Consider the following 16,853-nt stretch of genomic DNA (forward strand, 5'->3'; position numbering starts at 1 on the left):
TGGCTATAGACTATGCCAAACTAGATGTGGCAGCATCCATGAGGATGCCTCCATTTCAAAGTGATTTAAAAATGTTGCAAGGGCATCAGAACCCAACGATTCTTGATCAAGCCTGTAGCACGGCACTCTTGTTTCCCCTTCCACCATGCCTTTTAAAATGCCAGAACAGGTGAGGGAGGGGGGAAGGTGTGGCCATTTCAGACGTGGGATATCTGTTGTCCCCATGTCCCTTGGCCAGCCACTTTTGGGAAATATTTTTGGAAAATATTTGTAAAAGATGGATGCACAGAATTAACACCATATGAGCAGTTGTGTTTGATGCGGAAAAGAATGAGGAACCAGATAATTCATAAATAAACTTAAAGATTTTAAAGTACATCTCAAATGAACCAAGATATTTACACTGGTGCATATGTACACAGGCACTACCATGGTTGTGTTATAAATCATAGTTACCAAGAAACCTTACATCCTGCAATCTAATAAACTATACTGTATAGGGGTGTGAGAAACTATTGGCTGAAACTGGCCTGGAAACCAGTTTGAGCAAGTTATTCTCACATACAAAGAGTGAGCTATCGTCTCTGCCAGGGGAGAAGGGTCTCCCCCAGACAGCTTTCCCAACGTATATCAAAAGGCTCTGTGAAACAAAAATACAAGGAAATCAATCTTATTTCATCTTGTCTACTACATTACAACTTTCCAGTCTCGCACACATGTTTCTACTTGCTAGAAGTCAAATAAATTTTCAAGAGTTTTGCTTATCAACATTAAGCGATTCTTTAAACAATTAAAAACCCTTAAAAATTTAAATGGACATCTTGTGTCAACTGTTTCTGCTGGAAATAGCAGTCGAGCCTAAGACAACAAAAATAATTTGAAGAAGTCTCTGGTGCAGTTACTTCAAGGGTCTCTGAACACTGGGCTACCGAATTTCTTTTGCGAATGCACACTTTCATTCAAGTATTGCGAAAATGTGAAGGCCACATTTTCCAAACAGTATCAAGGAGAACACAACATTCCCATACATATAGGGTGGAACATCGTTATGCAAAAGGCAAATGAATCACAAAAAGCGTTCAAAAGAGGCTTACTAAGGAGTATTGGCAGAGGTAGGCATGGATGGAAGCCCAAGCAACTAAAGGAGACGGGAGGGGAAAGGGCACAACTCTTCCCACAAAATCTTTGGGGTCACATAGCCCTTGGAGTGCTTCCTCCCATGCTGGAGTGCTGTGTTCACACAAAGACAGGACATCTGACTTGGAAATAGCTCTGGCTCTGTACGTCATGCCAAGTTAAACAGATTTCAAATTAAGGCATCAGCATTCAAGCCTGGATTAGCTGTGTCTTCTTGCCATCTGCTTGGTCTTCTCATTATGTCTGACAGTGGCTGTGTCCTAACTGAGGAACCACTGGGGGTGGGGTGGGGATGATGACACTAGGTTTCCACGATCCGTTTCAGGTGCTTTCTCCGTAACTCCACGCGTCTGTGCCACTCTTTTCACCCCACAGTGGAAGAGATGCACGACTCTTCACCACTTCCCTCTTTCTTTCTCAGAGATGGATTTCCCCCTACAATACAGCCACCCTTCCCAGACTGTGGTATTTTCAGTCATCAGGTAATGCAGCCACTGTAGCACTAGACATACATTTCTAACATGCAAATTATAAAATACGTTAAAAAAGAAATTCACCATGCGTACAAAACAACCCCCCCCAAGTCACACACTCTCCTAGCCCTAACACGTCCAAGTCATGGCTCTGCCAACACGTTATCCCAGGCGGGAAGCAAGAGAAGAAGAAACGTGTTCAAAGACCTACCGGGAGCAACTCCTGCATGTCAAGGGCCTTAGAAATCCTGAGTACATGTTTACTTAGGTGGTTCCTTGGGAGAAGAACTAAAACTCTGGAAAAATAGGGCCATTTGCCTCAGATTCACCTTTGTGCTCGCTTTTCATTCCGCTTAGAGACAGCGGGAGCGAGAACCATCCAGCTTCCCCTAGATTAATCCAGTGACAGTCTCCAGGTCCACATTTTGAGACAGAAAGATGAACACAGGAATAGTACAAAACAGGGAGAGTGAGCAGAAAGAGACCTACGCAGATTTTGAATGCAGGATAAATCATTACAATGGCTAACAAAAGTTACTACTTATGACCAAAACCAGATTAGAACAGCAGCTGTTTAAATAAAAAACAATGTTTACTTGATGGTTTAAGTTTTCACTGTTGACAGTGAATTTTATATGGGATATCTGGGGTAACAAAATGAATCTGAAATGCAGAGCACAGTTGCTGTAAACAGACCATTAAAGGATCAATGGGCAGGCTCTTTTTGGAACAAATCCAGGGTGAAGCCTCTAAAAATCAAAGATGGGAAGGGGGAGATGTCACGCTGTCTTCTCTCTTCTCAGCTGTGTTCAAGGTCATATTGTGCATCAGCAGCAACATCGCTATGACAAAGGTATCCAGCCTGGACATCACATGGGCAGTAATCTGTCCTGTTTTCCTTTGATCTGGTTAAGGACATCAATTGTCTCTCTGATTAAGGCCTCAAAAATCCCATCTGCCAGGTGCATCTTTACATATAGCGCCTCCTCCTCATAATTCATCCACTGAACTTCCTCTTCATGCAGTTCCTGCAACTGAAAATTTTAGAGAGGGAGAGTAGGGAGGAAAAGTCACTGTGGTTAAACAGACGTTGCTTGGTGAGTGTTCGTGTAACCATCTATGGCTTTTCTTCCTCTCGGACAAGTCACAATGAAATAGGTAACAGTCAGAGTGGTGTAGTGGTTAGATTGTCAGACTAGGATCTGGGAGAACCAAGTTCAAATCCCCACTCTGTCATGGAAGCTTGCTGGGTTGCCTTTGGCCAGTCACTCTCTCTTTTTCTCAGCCTAGCCTACTTCACAGGGTTATTGTGAGGATAAAATGGAGGAGAGGAGACTGACATCGGGAGAAAGTCCTTGCTATTCACTTTTCACACTAAGCCATTCTATAGATAGTGTTCACTAAGACTCCACTAAGTGCTTAAACAACTCCCACTGAAGTGAATGGGACTCGAAAGTACTTAACTTTGGCTGGATCATGTCCATGCTTTGAGACCTAACCAACATTTCCCATAGGTACTTATTTCTGGATATCAAGTACAAAGTTTTTTAAAAAAATTACTGACCAGCACTTGATTGACTCTATAATATTTTTTATGTCCACATTTGATCATTTTCTGCCAGCCCACTCTGTTGCTTGGCTCCTTTTTCCAATTTAACAGCTTTAGCACCTCCGTTGCTATGAAGCTCTAAAGTACAGTGGACAAACACAAACACAGAATTATTTGAAGGAAGTGCTTTCTATTCACACTATACGCTCTAAAAAAACAACAATTGGATGGAATATCTTTATTTAAGGAATTATCACTGGATATAGGATTGGGCAGTCAAAGGCCCATTATGCACAGACAGCTTACGGCAAAGGATCTGAGCAGTCAAGCCTTTAAAGCTTGACTTCAGTTTTGTGTGCCTGCCTTTTGAACCATTATTTTTTCTCTGCTGTTATTTATTTATTCTGCAGCTACTGGAGAGAGAGAAAAAAGAAGCCTCTTTGCAAGAGCTGAGAGGGGGAGGGGGAAGGGGAAGGCCGGCATTGGGTCCTGTGCTACCAATCAAGCACAGTGGAAAGCTGGGCTGATTACACCAATGATTGGTGGAAGGTACAAGATGGGCAGAACAACCTTGATGTGCATGGTGCAGTTGCCTCTGCAGGGGGCGGGAAAAAGGTGTGGGGGGGAATCCAAAGTAATGCATGCGCTTTTGAATTACCCTCAGCAAGGAGGCGAAGCAAAGGAAAAAACCAGCACAAAAGCACTCTCAGCCCGGGGAAATGGTGACCGGAAAGCAAACACAGAACGAAAAAGAAAACCTGGTGGACGTGCATGGTGAAAACTAGGGGAAATGCAGAATGACAAAGAAAACCTGACAGACATGCACGATGAAAGCAAGGGAAAATATCCATGCATAATAGGCGAAAGATCTAACACATTCCCAGGTAATATTTTCTGGCCCTTCCGCGAACACATCAGGGTAACTGAAAACTGTAAAATTCTAATCCCTGATTCATCCCAAGAGGAGGCAAAAGAGTATTATTTCGCCAACTAACTCTTCTGCTCAGAAACTTAAATATAAAGAATCTAGAATATATAGAATCTGAATGTACCAATTTAATAATAACTTTGTAGTTAATTGTAGCTGTAACAATTAACGGGTGTGCACACTTTCCATTTGAGAAGATTTATTTAAAAGGTTTCCCCTATTTCTGTAAATGTTAGCGAAAACTGACTGAAGATTCCCCCCCTCCCCCACTGGGAGGGGGAGGGAGAGTCCTAACGTATACTAGAAATGTAGTAGATGCAAGGAGACTTTTGTTCAGGACAGGAAAGGCCTTCCTCATGACGGCTACTGCATATTAATGAAACTGTTCTATTCTATCTATGTGCTATTTCCATGGTGTGACATCTCCCTTTCCATGGAAATAGCACAGGTTGGTAAGCTCCAAGCTTGGTGTATTTTGTTTGGAAGAAATGAAGTGGAATGTGCAATGCTTCAACAAGATCAGTAGGGAATCTTCCCACATAAAGTCTACTCCTTTCTCTGGTCTGTAATAGATAAACCAGCAGTAAGACACCTTTATACCTCAGCACAAGAAGAAACAGGGGGAGGGGAGGAATCAATGTTTCAGATTCAGAGGAAAAAAACCTCCCCAGAACTCAATAGGGATATTGGTTTCCTATCTCATTACATATGCTAACTCATTCAGTCCTCACATGTGTATTCTCAACAAGAAGGATTATACATCCTTGTTAGAGAATAAGCCTGATATTTGCTTTATGGACTATTTATTGCTACACACAATGGACTGTGCACACACACACACAGGCTCAGAAAGCTGAACACTTTAGGTCACCCGTTGTGATGCCACACATAGAAGGTGCATGCACATACCTTACATGTAAATAAAGTTTCAGCTACACAGTTACCCAGCCAGGTGAAGAAGCACAAACCTCCATTATTGTGAGCAATGGAAACAACAACTCTAGGAAGAGACAGCCCCCATGACAGAGCAGCTTGTAGTCACGTACTACCCATCACTTGCTTTGTTCCTGAGATGGAATTTCCTGCCATATGGACATTTTGTTATCAATGGAATGGCCAGCTTCATCAGCACTACAATGGAGCATCCTGACGCCTAGGTTTCACACCTGTCCAGATGCCATACTATGAGTAAGGGTTTTAGGTTACAATATTGGCCACTCCTCTTAGGTAACCACCCCTTCCCACATGCAACCAATAGGATTGTTTTTGGGACGGACTAACAGGTAGGTGGGTCAAGAGGTTGGCACAGTTACCACCCATCTCTTGGACCCCCTATAAAAGGAGGGAACCAGTCACCTGACTCCTCCTAGCTAGCATTCCCCCCAAGACGACCCCTGTCTGCTTTTACTCCTCTTGAGTCCCACTTGCTACCCCCAACCCTTGTCTCTACTGCCCACACGTTCCGGCTGGTTCTGGTCATGTGCGAATTCCTTAGTTTTCCATTTCTTCCCATCCATTCTTCATTGGAATAACCAAGCTGCAAGACTTGCCCATCATCACCCCTACCTGCTAATGCAACCGTGCTTAATTCCAGAACTTGATTGAATGTGTGAGTGCATCAGTATTGTTTGTATGAGATATATTTTTAAGTAAAAGACATCTATTTTAACCACAACAGCCTCGAATCCTTTACTGGTAATCCTTGATGGGAACAGGACCTTGGTATAAACTGGCAAGAACCCATTTATAAATTGCCAATTGCTGTAAATAAAGTAATTCGTCTAACAATCCTCTGTATTTTAGTGTATTTCTTATTCAGAATAGTATATTAGAGTACTGAATGTAATGCAAGGAATATTGGGAGGTTTTGCTGCATCCATCTCAAAAAAGAAAAAAATGCTGTTAAGTGACCTCCACGCCTAAGAGAATTAAGAGTATCAGTTTACTTCCCACAATTAGAAAAGATACTTTTACACATTTATCTGCTATTCTGACATATTTATTGCTTTACAACCGTTGACCTTATAACCTTAGCTTGTTATTTAGTTTTGTCTTTGCTCATCTTCATCATGTTACATGTTAATTTGCTGTTCACTCTCTATATGTATGGACTGATAACTTCTATTTCAATGTGTCTGAGGAAGTATGCGTGCACACAAAAGCTCACACCTTGAATGAACCTTTGCAGATCTTAAAGGAGCCCCACCGGACTCTAAATTTGTTCTACTGCTAGCCTTCAGACCAACGTGGCTGACCACCTGGATTCTATCAGTTACAGTTTTCAGAGATAAATCATAAACTTAAATTCTAGATGAGATAACCCACATTTCCACAGAACACTTTATGGCTTATGCATGAAGAACACCAAGTGAACTAAGTTCAAATTAACAGCTTCAAACATACCTTGACTTCCTCAGGGTTGCTTGGATCTTTTACTCGATGGAAGTATGTAGAAGTGATCCTGCAGGGGTTCGTCCATACAGGCTGGCTCAAATTTGGATCTTCTGCGAAGATTTCTCCAAAAGTCTCTCTTGTTAAGTCAAACACAGCCTCAGAAAATAAAAGGAAAAAGTATTCTTTAAGTTTCTTCTTGATGATATTTAGGAGAGAACTATTCACCGTGCAGACCAGAGGTTGCAATTTAGTCTGCATGGGGAGTAGTTATTTTAGAGCCTTTCTAATCTATTGAACTCTCTTGTGCTCATTCTCTTTTACACTCACTTTTGAGAGACTGGCCCAACCCACCTACCACTGTTAACATATGCTGGGGGCCAACAGAGTAGTCCGTGTTTTTCCAAGGATCATTTTCTTCCTTTGTTTGCACATGGGCCTGAAAGCACACTGAGGCTGATTTCGCACAAGGAGCTGCGCCTCCCTTTGCCCCATTTCCATTGGTCAATTTCTCACTCGAAGCCACATGGCCGCATTTTGACCCACGGCTTTGCCTGATTTCCCCTGCGGTTTTGTGGTCCTCAAAAAACAGGATCACGAAACCGCTGGGAAAATCGGGCAAAGTCGTGGGTCAAAATGCGGCCGCGCAGCTTCTAGTGGGAAATTGACCAATGGAAACGGGGCAAAGAGAGGTGCAATGGCGGCGCAGCTCCTTGTGCAAAATCAGCCTAACTGTTCCCAGCCTTTAGAGTTGCTTGTCCTCAAGACCCAGGACTTGTGAGCACAAGTATAATTGTGGGGTCAGCCTCTCTTGTATTTGGGGGTGCACCAAGCTCAGTTCTTCCAAAAGACAGGCTGGTTCAGAATTCTTGAGTCAGTAGATGAGAAGAATGTCCCCAGAGCTGTACCTGTTTATAGATTTGTTTGCTGATGGCTTTGATATCATCTTTGGGGGAATCACTTAGATCCCTTGGAAAACCAGCAGCCTGAAGGTCACGCCCCAGCTCTTTGCACTTCCATAGTTCCTCAGCTGCTTCATGCACCAAGACCTCCACCTCCTTTGCAGTGTATGGGACACCTAAGGGTGGTTCACATAGCCTGGAGGACACTTTGGGAGGCTCTATCTTTGGCAACACTGCGGATTCTTCAGCTTGCTTCAGAGGGAGTTCATGAGTACTCAAGCCAAAGTCCTCATCAAACCAGTCTCGGTCATCTCCTAACACACTCAGGAACTCCTGGCTACGCTCCAACCCTGCCAGACTCTTGGCAAGCTCTTCCTGCCCACTGGCACCAAATACAGGGCTTTCCTGTACAATAAGAAAAATAAATGTTACTATTTTAGAGCATGCATGCGGTATGCACCACAATTAAATAATTACCAAAGTTCAACGGGCTGTGATGTTGGGCAATGTCACCCCACATTTCAACAGTCATGGAAGCTGGAGAACAGCAGTATTTGTTGGATTTATACATCCCTTAGACACGTTTCCAATGAAATCAGAGAAGAGCTCAGTGCCACACACAGAAAGGGGAAGCAAAAGGAAAAGCTCTTCTCTATGGTATCACTTTCCAACAACATTTTTAGGACGTTGTGTATGCAGAGCAATTACAGTGAGAAAGGTTACAGTAGTAGCATGCAGCCCTAGAGCAGGCGGCTCTTTCACACATATTGTGTGGCTCCCGGCAGGGCGGCTAGGAAGCGACGGGGAGGCATGCCTCCCCAATTGGTCTTCCCTTCCCCAGCCAGTGTTCCCCCCACCCCCGTGTAGGCTTGAGATGAGGGGGGGGGAGCAGAGAAAGAAAGCAGCTTTAATTTTAAATGCTTTCTCAAAGACACCCCTCCCCCCCGCTGGCCGGTTTGGAGAAGGCATTTGCCTCTTTAAATCCTTTTGCCCAGCCAGCTGGGGGGGGGGGCCCTGGAGGATGCATTTAAAGTTAAAGTTGCTTTCTCCCCACCTTCTTTCCTTCTTTTCTTCCTTCCCCCTCCCTCCCCCCCATCTATTTGTTTTCTTTGTTTCTCTCTCTATCTCTTTTTTCCCACCTCTCTCTTAGACAAATATCATTAGCAAACAAATAATGATATTCATTTGTCCAGTTATATTTATCAGTATCTATTTTTACCCCTTTTTATTTTTGGCAATCTCATTTAATGTTAATAAAGAGCAAATCTGCATATTTTCCAATAAAAACGTATGTGTGATATTTGTTCACGTCTTGCAGCTCTCAAACATCTGACATTTATTCTGTGTGGCTCTTACCCTGTCACTCTTACATTAAGGAAGCTCAGCCGCCCCTGCCCTAGAGCATGAGCAGGGCTATTTTTGGGCAGGAACGCACAGGAACGGAGTTCCGGCTGGCTCCTGATTTGGCCACACCCAGCAGGAACTCATTAGCATAATAGGCCACCCCCAATAGCAGAAACTCATTAGGATTGGCTACATTAGGGGTGTGGGGCCTAACATGCAAAGGAGTTCCTGCTACAAAAAAAGCCCTGGGTTTTGACAACAAACAAGGTAAACAAAATAAGAAGGGAAAGGTGGGTGTGGCTGGATGACCACACTTCTGGTAACATGGGGGGGTGGCCTAATGTGCTAATGAGCGGTGCTGTCAGGGTGTGGCCTAATATGCTAATGAGTTTTGCTGTTGGGTGTGGCCTATTATGCGAATGAGTTCCTGCTGGGCTTTTTCTACAAAAAGAGCCCTGAAGTATGCGGATAGCGTCCATACAGATAGATCCAGGTGGTCACCTGTGTTGGTCTGAAGCAGTAGAACAAATTTAGAGTCCAGTGGGGCACCTTTAAGACCAACAAAGTTTTATTCAAGGCATGAGCTTTCGTGGGCATGCACACTTTTCCAAATACAGTGGAATGGCAGGTAAGGTTCAAATTTATAGACAGGGGCTGAACAGCAAATTAACATGTAACATGATGAAGATGCGCAAAGACAAAACAAAATAACAAGCTAAGGTTATAAGGTCAACAGCTACAAGAAGAATATAATATGATATAGAGGAAGTTGCATGGTGGTATTATAAGTGAGTAATATAAGGAAATAAGAAAAAGAAGAGGTTAGAAACAAGATTGGGATTAAGATGTAAACAGATGATATGTCACCTCAATGGTTTTTCTCTCTTTTGTTTAGTTTCAAAAGGAGTATAATATATTAGGAAAGAAATATCTGTATGAAATTGTAATATATATACTCAATAAAAATATTAAGAAGAAAAAAACCAGCTACAAAGCAATACATATGTCAAAACAGCAGATAAATGTATACAGGTATATTTTCTAATTGTGGGAAGTAAACTGATACTCCCCATTGGATGTTATTTTGTTTTGACTTTGCACATCTTCATCATGTTACATGCTAATTTACTGTTCAGCCCCTGTCTATAAGTGTGAACCTTACCTACCATTCCAATGTATTTGAAAAAGTGTGCATGCCTCGAATAAAAGCATCCATACAGTTACTGCTGCAGCAGAATCAGATGCAGTCAAAAGGAGGAACGTCCCCATAGTAGAGCCAACTTTTTTGTTGTTGACAGGCATCCTTTACACAAATTCAAAGGATAATCTATTAACACAAGCATGAGCAGAAATTCCTTTGGTCTTGCTCAACAATCTTCTTTGCTTTTAAACTTTGTTGGCAGGCAAACAATATAAGATTAAGTGAACAGGTGGTATTCTGGTGCCAGCATGCTCAGACTAAGCATAGGCCCAATGGTCAGAGCCAAGAACCAAGAAGTCTATGGGAGGTTTTTCAAACAGCAGTCCCGGGTGCTGCATGGCAAGCCGCTTTTAAAACAGCGAAGCCTCCAAAACAGTGTGTGACATGGGGCAGGGGGGTGATATATGTGGTTTAGAGAAGCCGAAAATTGTGCTGAATTAGCGCAGACTCCTTGCGTGAGTTTAAGCAGCTCTTGGGATGCCTACCAATGTTTTCCACATCTCTGCATATACACTCCCCAAAACATTTCAGAACGCATCACAAGAAGTTGCCGTAAGTGATAGTGACCCTCTAAGGTAGATGCACCTCTTCGGGATTTATCCTGGAGAGATTTTTCACTCACAATTTCCCCCTGCGTGTCCACGAGGCCACCCAAATGCTCCGAAGCTGAATCGGGCAGAAAGAGTGCTCCTTTGTGTCCACGAGGCCACCCAAATGCTCCGAAATCCGTGAGATTTTTCGCGGAGGAGCGAAAATCCCATGTTTTCCTCTACAATCAAAATATTTAATGCCACCGTAGGTGCCATTATTCTTTCCTTCAGGCTTGTCTAATTCCACGCCAGCCCAAAAGCCTTCAGCAAAATCGGTCAGGCCCTTAAATCTCAGTGTCCCAGGCTGGACGTTACCGACAAGGACTCTGTCCCCGATGCTGAAATCTTGTAGGGGACTTTCCTCTTCTTCTGCCTTGCAAGAGGAAGCCCAAAGTGATGAATCAAGATGAGTTGATTCTCCCTCCACATCACTGCGCTCTTTACTCTCCATCAGTTCTCTTGGCGAGTTCAGGATTAACAGTCTTTCTGAAGGAACGCTGGAAGCCACAGACAGAACGTTGTCGCAGAGACAGTCACTCACTTCCTTGTCACTTCCAATACTTGCAGACCTGCTCCTAGGGGTTTTTGTATGCCACGGTTTCTCTCCATGTGACCTAGAGTCTTTTCCAAGAGAGGACACAGAGGTGTCAAAATCATCCTTGTAACACTCAGTATTGGGTGCCCCATCGTCTGAACTACGTTTTCTTGATGAAGATCTCTCAAAACCATTAGGATCCCGTGTCTCTGTGCAAGCAGCCAGCTGTTCTGAAAGCAAGGTCTCATCCAGCTTCTGAGAGGACTGGCCTGATGCAGCACATTTCTCATCCCTGTAGCTTTCCTCCCACTTTGGTATCTCCTTTCCATCCTGAACACACACGACAGCCAAGCCCATCTCAGGATCAGTGCTCATCTTTAACAAGACGGTCAGGCCATTCTTTTGCTCAGTGTCCAAACCAGAAGCATCGGGTCTTCCAGAAAACTTGTGGGTGCCATCTGGCTCAGAGTCTCCTGATTTTACAGGCTCCACCTCCTCTTGTACTACAGATCTGTCAGTGGAAATGTGAAGATCATGACTTGTCGCATCTTCAAAAGTGCTCTGTGACACATGGGACATTTTGTACAAGTCTCCTAAATCTTTGAGGACAGCCAAGGAGGGGAAACCATCCAGCGAATCACCAGATTCTGCTCCGGCTTTTTGTGGGGCGAGGACTGGGGATAGAGCTCGGAAATGCTCCTCGGTCTGAATCTCTGCCTCAATGAATTTCTTTGGGTGTGAAGAGTCAGATCTCTCAGAAAGTGATACAGCATCTTGGGGGAGGGAAAGAAATATTTAAAACATTTTTGCATAATAATTGCAATTAATTAAAGAGTGCCCTAGGAAGGACATGTGAAGGCAGAGAACAATTGCTATTTGGTCATCCCACTTAAGTAGTTAAGAGTCAAGAATTAAAGAGGGCCCTAGGAAGGACATGTGAAGGCAGAGAAAAGTGGCAAGAAGCACTCTGTTCACAGCTTCCACAAGTGAAAGCAGAGTGGAAAGGAAACCTGAAGCTCCCTTTGCCCCTTCAAAAAACATGCAGCAGCCAAATTGCTCGCTCATAGTTTTAATGCCAGTAGATCACAAAGTAGAATTTTTGCTCACAAGACTCCACAGCTTAGAGGGAGCATCAGTTACGACTGGAGAAATCGGAAACCAAGCAGAAATCTAAAACAGAGCGGAAACACAGCAGCAGCAGCAGAAGAAGAGGAGGAGGAGGAGGAAGAAGAAGAAGAAGAGATTGGATTTATACCCCGCCCTTCACTACCCAAAGGTGTCTCAGAGCGGCTTACAAACTCCTTTCCCTTCCCCTCCCCACAACAGACACCCTGTGAGGTAGGTGGAGCTGAGAGAGCTCTTGACAGAAGCTGCTCTTTTTCAAGAACAGCTCTTATCAGAATTACGGCTTGCCCAAGGTCATCCAGCAGCTGCAAGTGGAGGAGTGGGGAATCAAACCCGGTTCTCCCAAATTAGAGTCTACACACTTAACCACTACACCAAACTGGCTCCCTGGGACTGTAAATGATTGTAAGCTGCTCCAAGACTCCTTCGGGTAGTGATAAGCGGGGTATAAAATCAACTCTTCTTCTTCTTCAGTTACAATGCAATGCAGAATCCAATGCCACTGGCACTGCAAGCTTAAAAGGACTGATCTCAAAGCACAATGTCAGAAATCCAAACCCGAGGGGGAGGGGCAGGATTTTGCAAACTGGAAAGGGCAGAAGGGGGAAAACCCTCTTGAAACTAACAAGAGAAGTTTGAAATTGACAAAAACAGCTGGGAAGCCCATAAAAACACCATACAAAGTAACAAAGTGGGGGGGAAAGTAAAGGAAAGCAAAAACAGTCCAAGGGAGCCTGCAATGCTGGTTCCCAATCTTCCTGGAAAATACCAAATATATATGGGTTTTTTTCAAGGACCCTCCCCCCAGTTTTTAAAAATATCTTTGGGATGCCAAAATATACCTGAAAAATAAAGTATTTTGGGGTATATTTTCAGCTCGTGTATATCTAAATGCACAACCCTAACCACAGGAATAGCCTCCCTGCATGGAATCATGCCTAGTTACATACCAATATGCTCTGTTAAGGACTCCGGAGACCCCTTACAGTGTACAGAATCAGTTAGTGATTTCCAACGTCTTGTCCTCTCAGGTCTAGAGAAAAATCACCGTGTCATTACAGATGCTTAAACAATACAGTAGCGCAGAACAAAATGCTGGATACAGAAGGATTTTTTTAAAAAACCCTCTGGAGGCTGGAGAGGTGGGAATTCTTTTTCAGATACTGGAACACAACCAGGGCTCAATAGGATCACACAACTCCTGACCACTCCTCTATGCATGGGGTGAGAGAGGACAAGAGTGTGCTTTACCTCCCTAGCCACCCAGCACGCCTACCCTATCTCATATGCCACCAACTGTACACAAGGGAATGTAACAGTCCTATGCACCTAAAATTCAAAGTGCCTAGATCCGTTTCCCAGATAAAAACTGTCCAAACTTTGCAATCTAAGCCTATGCGTGAAGGCTATATTAGAATATCACACCCCCACTTACAGGGCCAGTGGCGATAGAAGTGGGGCAGTCATGCTAGGTGGGCATAGTCTTCTTCCCCACCACATGTAGAGGACTGGTGAGGTTTTATCAGACTTGGCGCCCAAGAAACAAAAGCTTTAAGTCTTTATCCAGTTTACCTATGGAGTGGAGGTGGCTTGATCTTTGGTTCCTCTGTAACAAAAGATGGAGTTTTAATTTGCAGTTTAGCTGTAGGTGCTGCCTCCAGATTGTGACTCAACTCTGCTTCAGTCTTCTTGATGAATTCATCATAAGTCTGATATTTAAAAAAAAAAAAAAAGATGTGAGAGAAGATAAGCTTCTGCTCTTTCGGAGTTTATTTCTGTGGGTGGCTTAGCTGCCCAAAGCAAAAGGTATTCTTGTAAATATTTTCCGTCGTTCAATTTTTATTTCAACCTGCTTTAAATGATGCATCTAAGTCTTGCTACATATACTAACACTAAGAAAGGGGAAGACTGAACAATTCCCCCTTCTCACTCCAGCCACTGGACCCATATGGACCCGGGTCAGCCCGGCAATCTCCAGCATTCGCTTTTGGGGAATCAAAGAGGGCTGCTGGGAGAAGAGAAATGCAGGGAACATTAGAAGCCATCAACAATACAGTACATAGCATAAACCCTGTTCATCTTTCAACTAAAGAGAAGAACTGTAATTCTGCTAACTGAACTATATGAACAAAAATAACATCCATGAAGGATTCAGCATTTTCTCCCCAGCACATTACTACCTCGTGTCAGAGAACCTTAAAATAAATAATAGTCTCTTATACCAATGAATTAGCAGTTCATTGTGAGATGGACTTCAGAAGAGAAATAATGCCTCTTCTGAATACTTCTTACCTCTAACTGTTTGACCAGGCTAGCCTCCTGGGCTTTCAGCCTCGCCTTGTGCCTCTTCTTTTGCTCCTTTATCAGCTGGTAGACCACAGACTTTCTATTCCGTAACTCATTCTTTAGTGCCTGGATTCGGCTTTCAATGTCACTCTGATCTGAGGAGGTTTCTGATAAGAGAAGATTGACTGTTCTAGAGAAAGTAACTGCCTTATATGTTGCAAAATAAGACTGGGTACAATTGATCCTAGAACATCTCGTGATGCCACCTCTCATTGAAACCCACTTCTTCCACGAACCCACATTGAAAACTTCTAATTTTCAGCCCCAATCACTACAAAATCTAAGTTACGGGCCACTGCCTTTACTTATGTCCATTCCTTGTTGCCTTCTCCTGTTCCTTCCTGCTTAAGTATAAACATCTTTGGGGCATGGCCCTGACTTTTGCTTGTAGTGTAAAACACCCAAGTCCTGTTAATAAGAATGATGGACAGAAAGTGCAATTTAAATGCTTGTGTATTGTTGATTTCTATCCAACTATTATTATTATTATTATTTATTAGACTTCTGAATCACCTTATCCCTGAGCACACAGGGCTCTGGGCGATTTACAACAGGTTAAAACATACAAAAATACAGATTAAAATCAACATTCAATTTATCTTACTCACACCATCTCCAGATGGCGTTGATAATTTAACTTAAGAATCTACTCTGGACTGTTCTTCCATCTCATGGGCAGGTTATGAAGGAGGCGGAAGCGGTCATGGTAGGAGTAAAGAGGAAGGTGCCAGCTGTGATTGAAACCGTCGCTGTCCTCAACCAAAAGCCTGGCGGAACATCTCTGCCTTACAGGCCCTGCGGAATTGCAAATAAATCTCACAGGGCCTTGGTGGAAGCTGGCAGAGAGTTCCACCAGGTTGGAGCCAGGGCCAAAAAAGCCCTGGTTCTGGTCAAGGACAGCCAGATGTCTTTGGGGCCAGGCATCACCAGTAGATTGCTCTCAGCAGAGCATGATGCTCTCCCGGGGACATACCCGAGGAGACGGTCCCCGAAGATACGCTGGTCCCAGACCACTCAAGGCGTTAAAGGCCAGTACCAACACCTTGAATCTGACTCGGTACTCCACTGGAAACCAGTGTAGCTGACGCAGCACAGGTTGTATATGTGCTGTCCTTGGTGTTCCTGTTAGGACTCGCGCCACTGCATTCTGGATCAGCTGAAGTTTCCAGGTCAGTCTCAAGAGAAGGCCAGTGTAAAGTGAGTTACAGCAGTCTAATCTGGAGGAGACTGTCGCATGGATTACTGTGACTAAGTCAGAGCATGAGGAGGAGGAGGAGGAGAAGAAAGTGGATTTATACCCCGCCCTTCACTCGGAGTCTCAGAGCGGCTTACAAACTCCTTTCCCTTCCCCTCCCCACAACAGACACCCTGTGAGGTAGGTGGGGCTGAGAGAACTCTCACACAAACTGCTCTTTCAGGAACAGCTGTGCCAGAGCTTGTGACTGACCCAAGGTCACATCAGCAGGTGCAAGTCAGCAGCTGCGAGTGGAGACTCAAACCCGGTTCTCCCAGATTAGAGTCTGTGCACTTAACCACTACGCCAAACTGGCCAATTGCCGCATGGCGTAGATGGAAAAATGCCAGTTTGGCAATATTAGTGACCTGGGCCTGCATAGTTAAGGAGGCATCAGGACTACGCCCAAACTCCTGATGGACTGCGCCAGTGTTAGTGTCTATGCCCCAGCCCTGACGCTCCCACCCTCCCCGGCACAGAACCTCTGTCTTCACTGGATTCAGCCTCAGTCTACTCTTTTTTAATCATCCCACCACAGCCTCCAATCCCTCAGTCAAATTAAGCAGGGTGGTATCTGGGTAGCCGTCCAGTAGCAGACCTCAACCCAAAACTCTGTACCAGCTGGGCAAGGGGGTGCATATAGATGTTGAATCACATCAGGGAGAGGACTGCCCCCTGAGGGACCCTACACATTAAGGGGTACTTAGTTGACATCCTCTCTCCCTGTGCCACCCTCTGTCCCCAACCACGGAGAAAGGAGGAGAGCCACTTTAAGACTACCCCCCGGACTCCTATGTCGGCAAGGCAGTGAGTCAGAAGATTGTAATCAACTATGTCAAACGCTGCTGATAGATCGAGCAACAACAGCAGCTCTGACCTGCCTTGGTCCAGTTGTCTGCAGAGATCTTCTGTCAGGGTGACCAACACTGTCTCCGTCCCGTGGCCAGGACAGAAGCTGGACTGGAATGGGTCCAGTGCTATGAGAGCACCTCTTAACGTTCTTCAGAACATATCTTTTTAAACACAGCTGTTAATAATGTAGGCAACTCCATCCTGCCCCCCCCCCACCAAAGAACTATGCAATGAAGATTCCTAAGC

The 16,853-nt window shown here is 44.2% G+C and overlaps 1 protein-coding gene across 1 annotated transcript in view; it reads right to left on the reverse strand.

Moving 5' to 3' along the window:
* Positions 1-2,479: 2,479 nt before the first annotated feature.
* LOC107120708 (centrosome-associated protein 350-like) overlaps positions 2,480-16,853 on the reverse strand; it is an 88,538-nt gene continuing 74,164 nt past the window's right edge. The window contains 9 exon segments of the mRNA XM_015423478.1: positions 2,480-2,644; positions 3,175-3,297; positions 6,491-6,637; positions 7,387-7,785; positions 9,949-10,027; positions 10,548-11,823; positions 13,126-13,208; positions 13,748-13,884; positions 14,468-14,646. Of these exon segments, the coding sequence (XP_015278964.1) occupies positions 2,480-2,644; positions 3,175-3,297; positions 6,491-6,637; positions 7,387-7,785; positions 9,949-10,027; positions 10,548-11,823; positions 13,126-13,208; positions 13,748-13,884; positions 14,468-14,646 (2,588 nt within the window).

This window comes from Gekko japonicus, unplaced genomic scaffold (genome assembly GCF_001447785.1).
Source record: "Gekko japonicus isolate JY-2015 unplaced genomic scaffold, Gekko_japonicus_V1.1 scaffold2421, whole genome shotgun sequence".
Lineage (NCBI taxonomy): Eukaryota > Metazoa > Chordata > Lepidosauria > Squamata > Gekkonidae > Gekko > Gekko japonicus.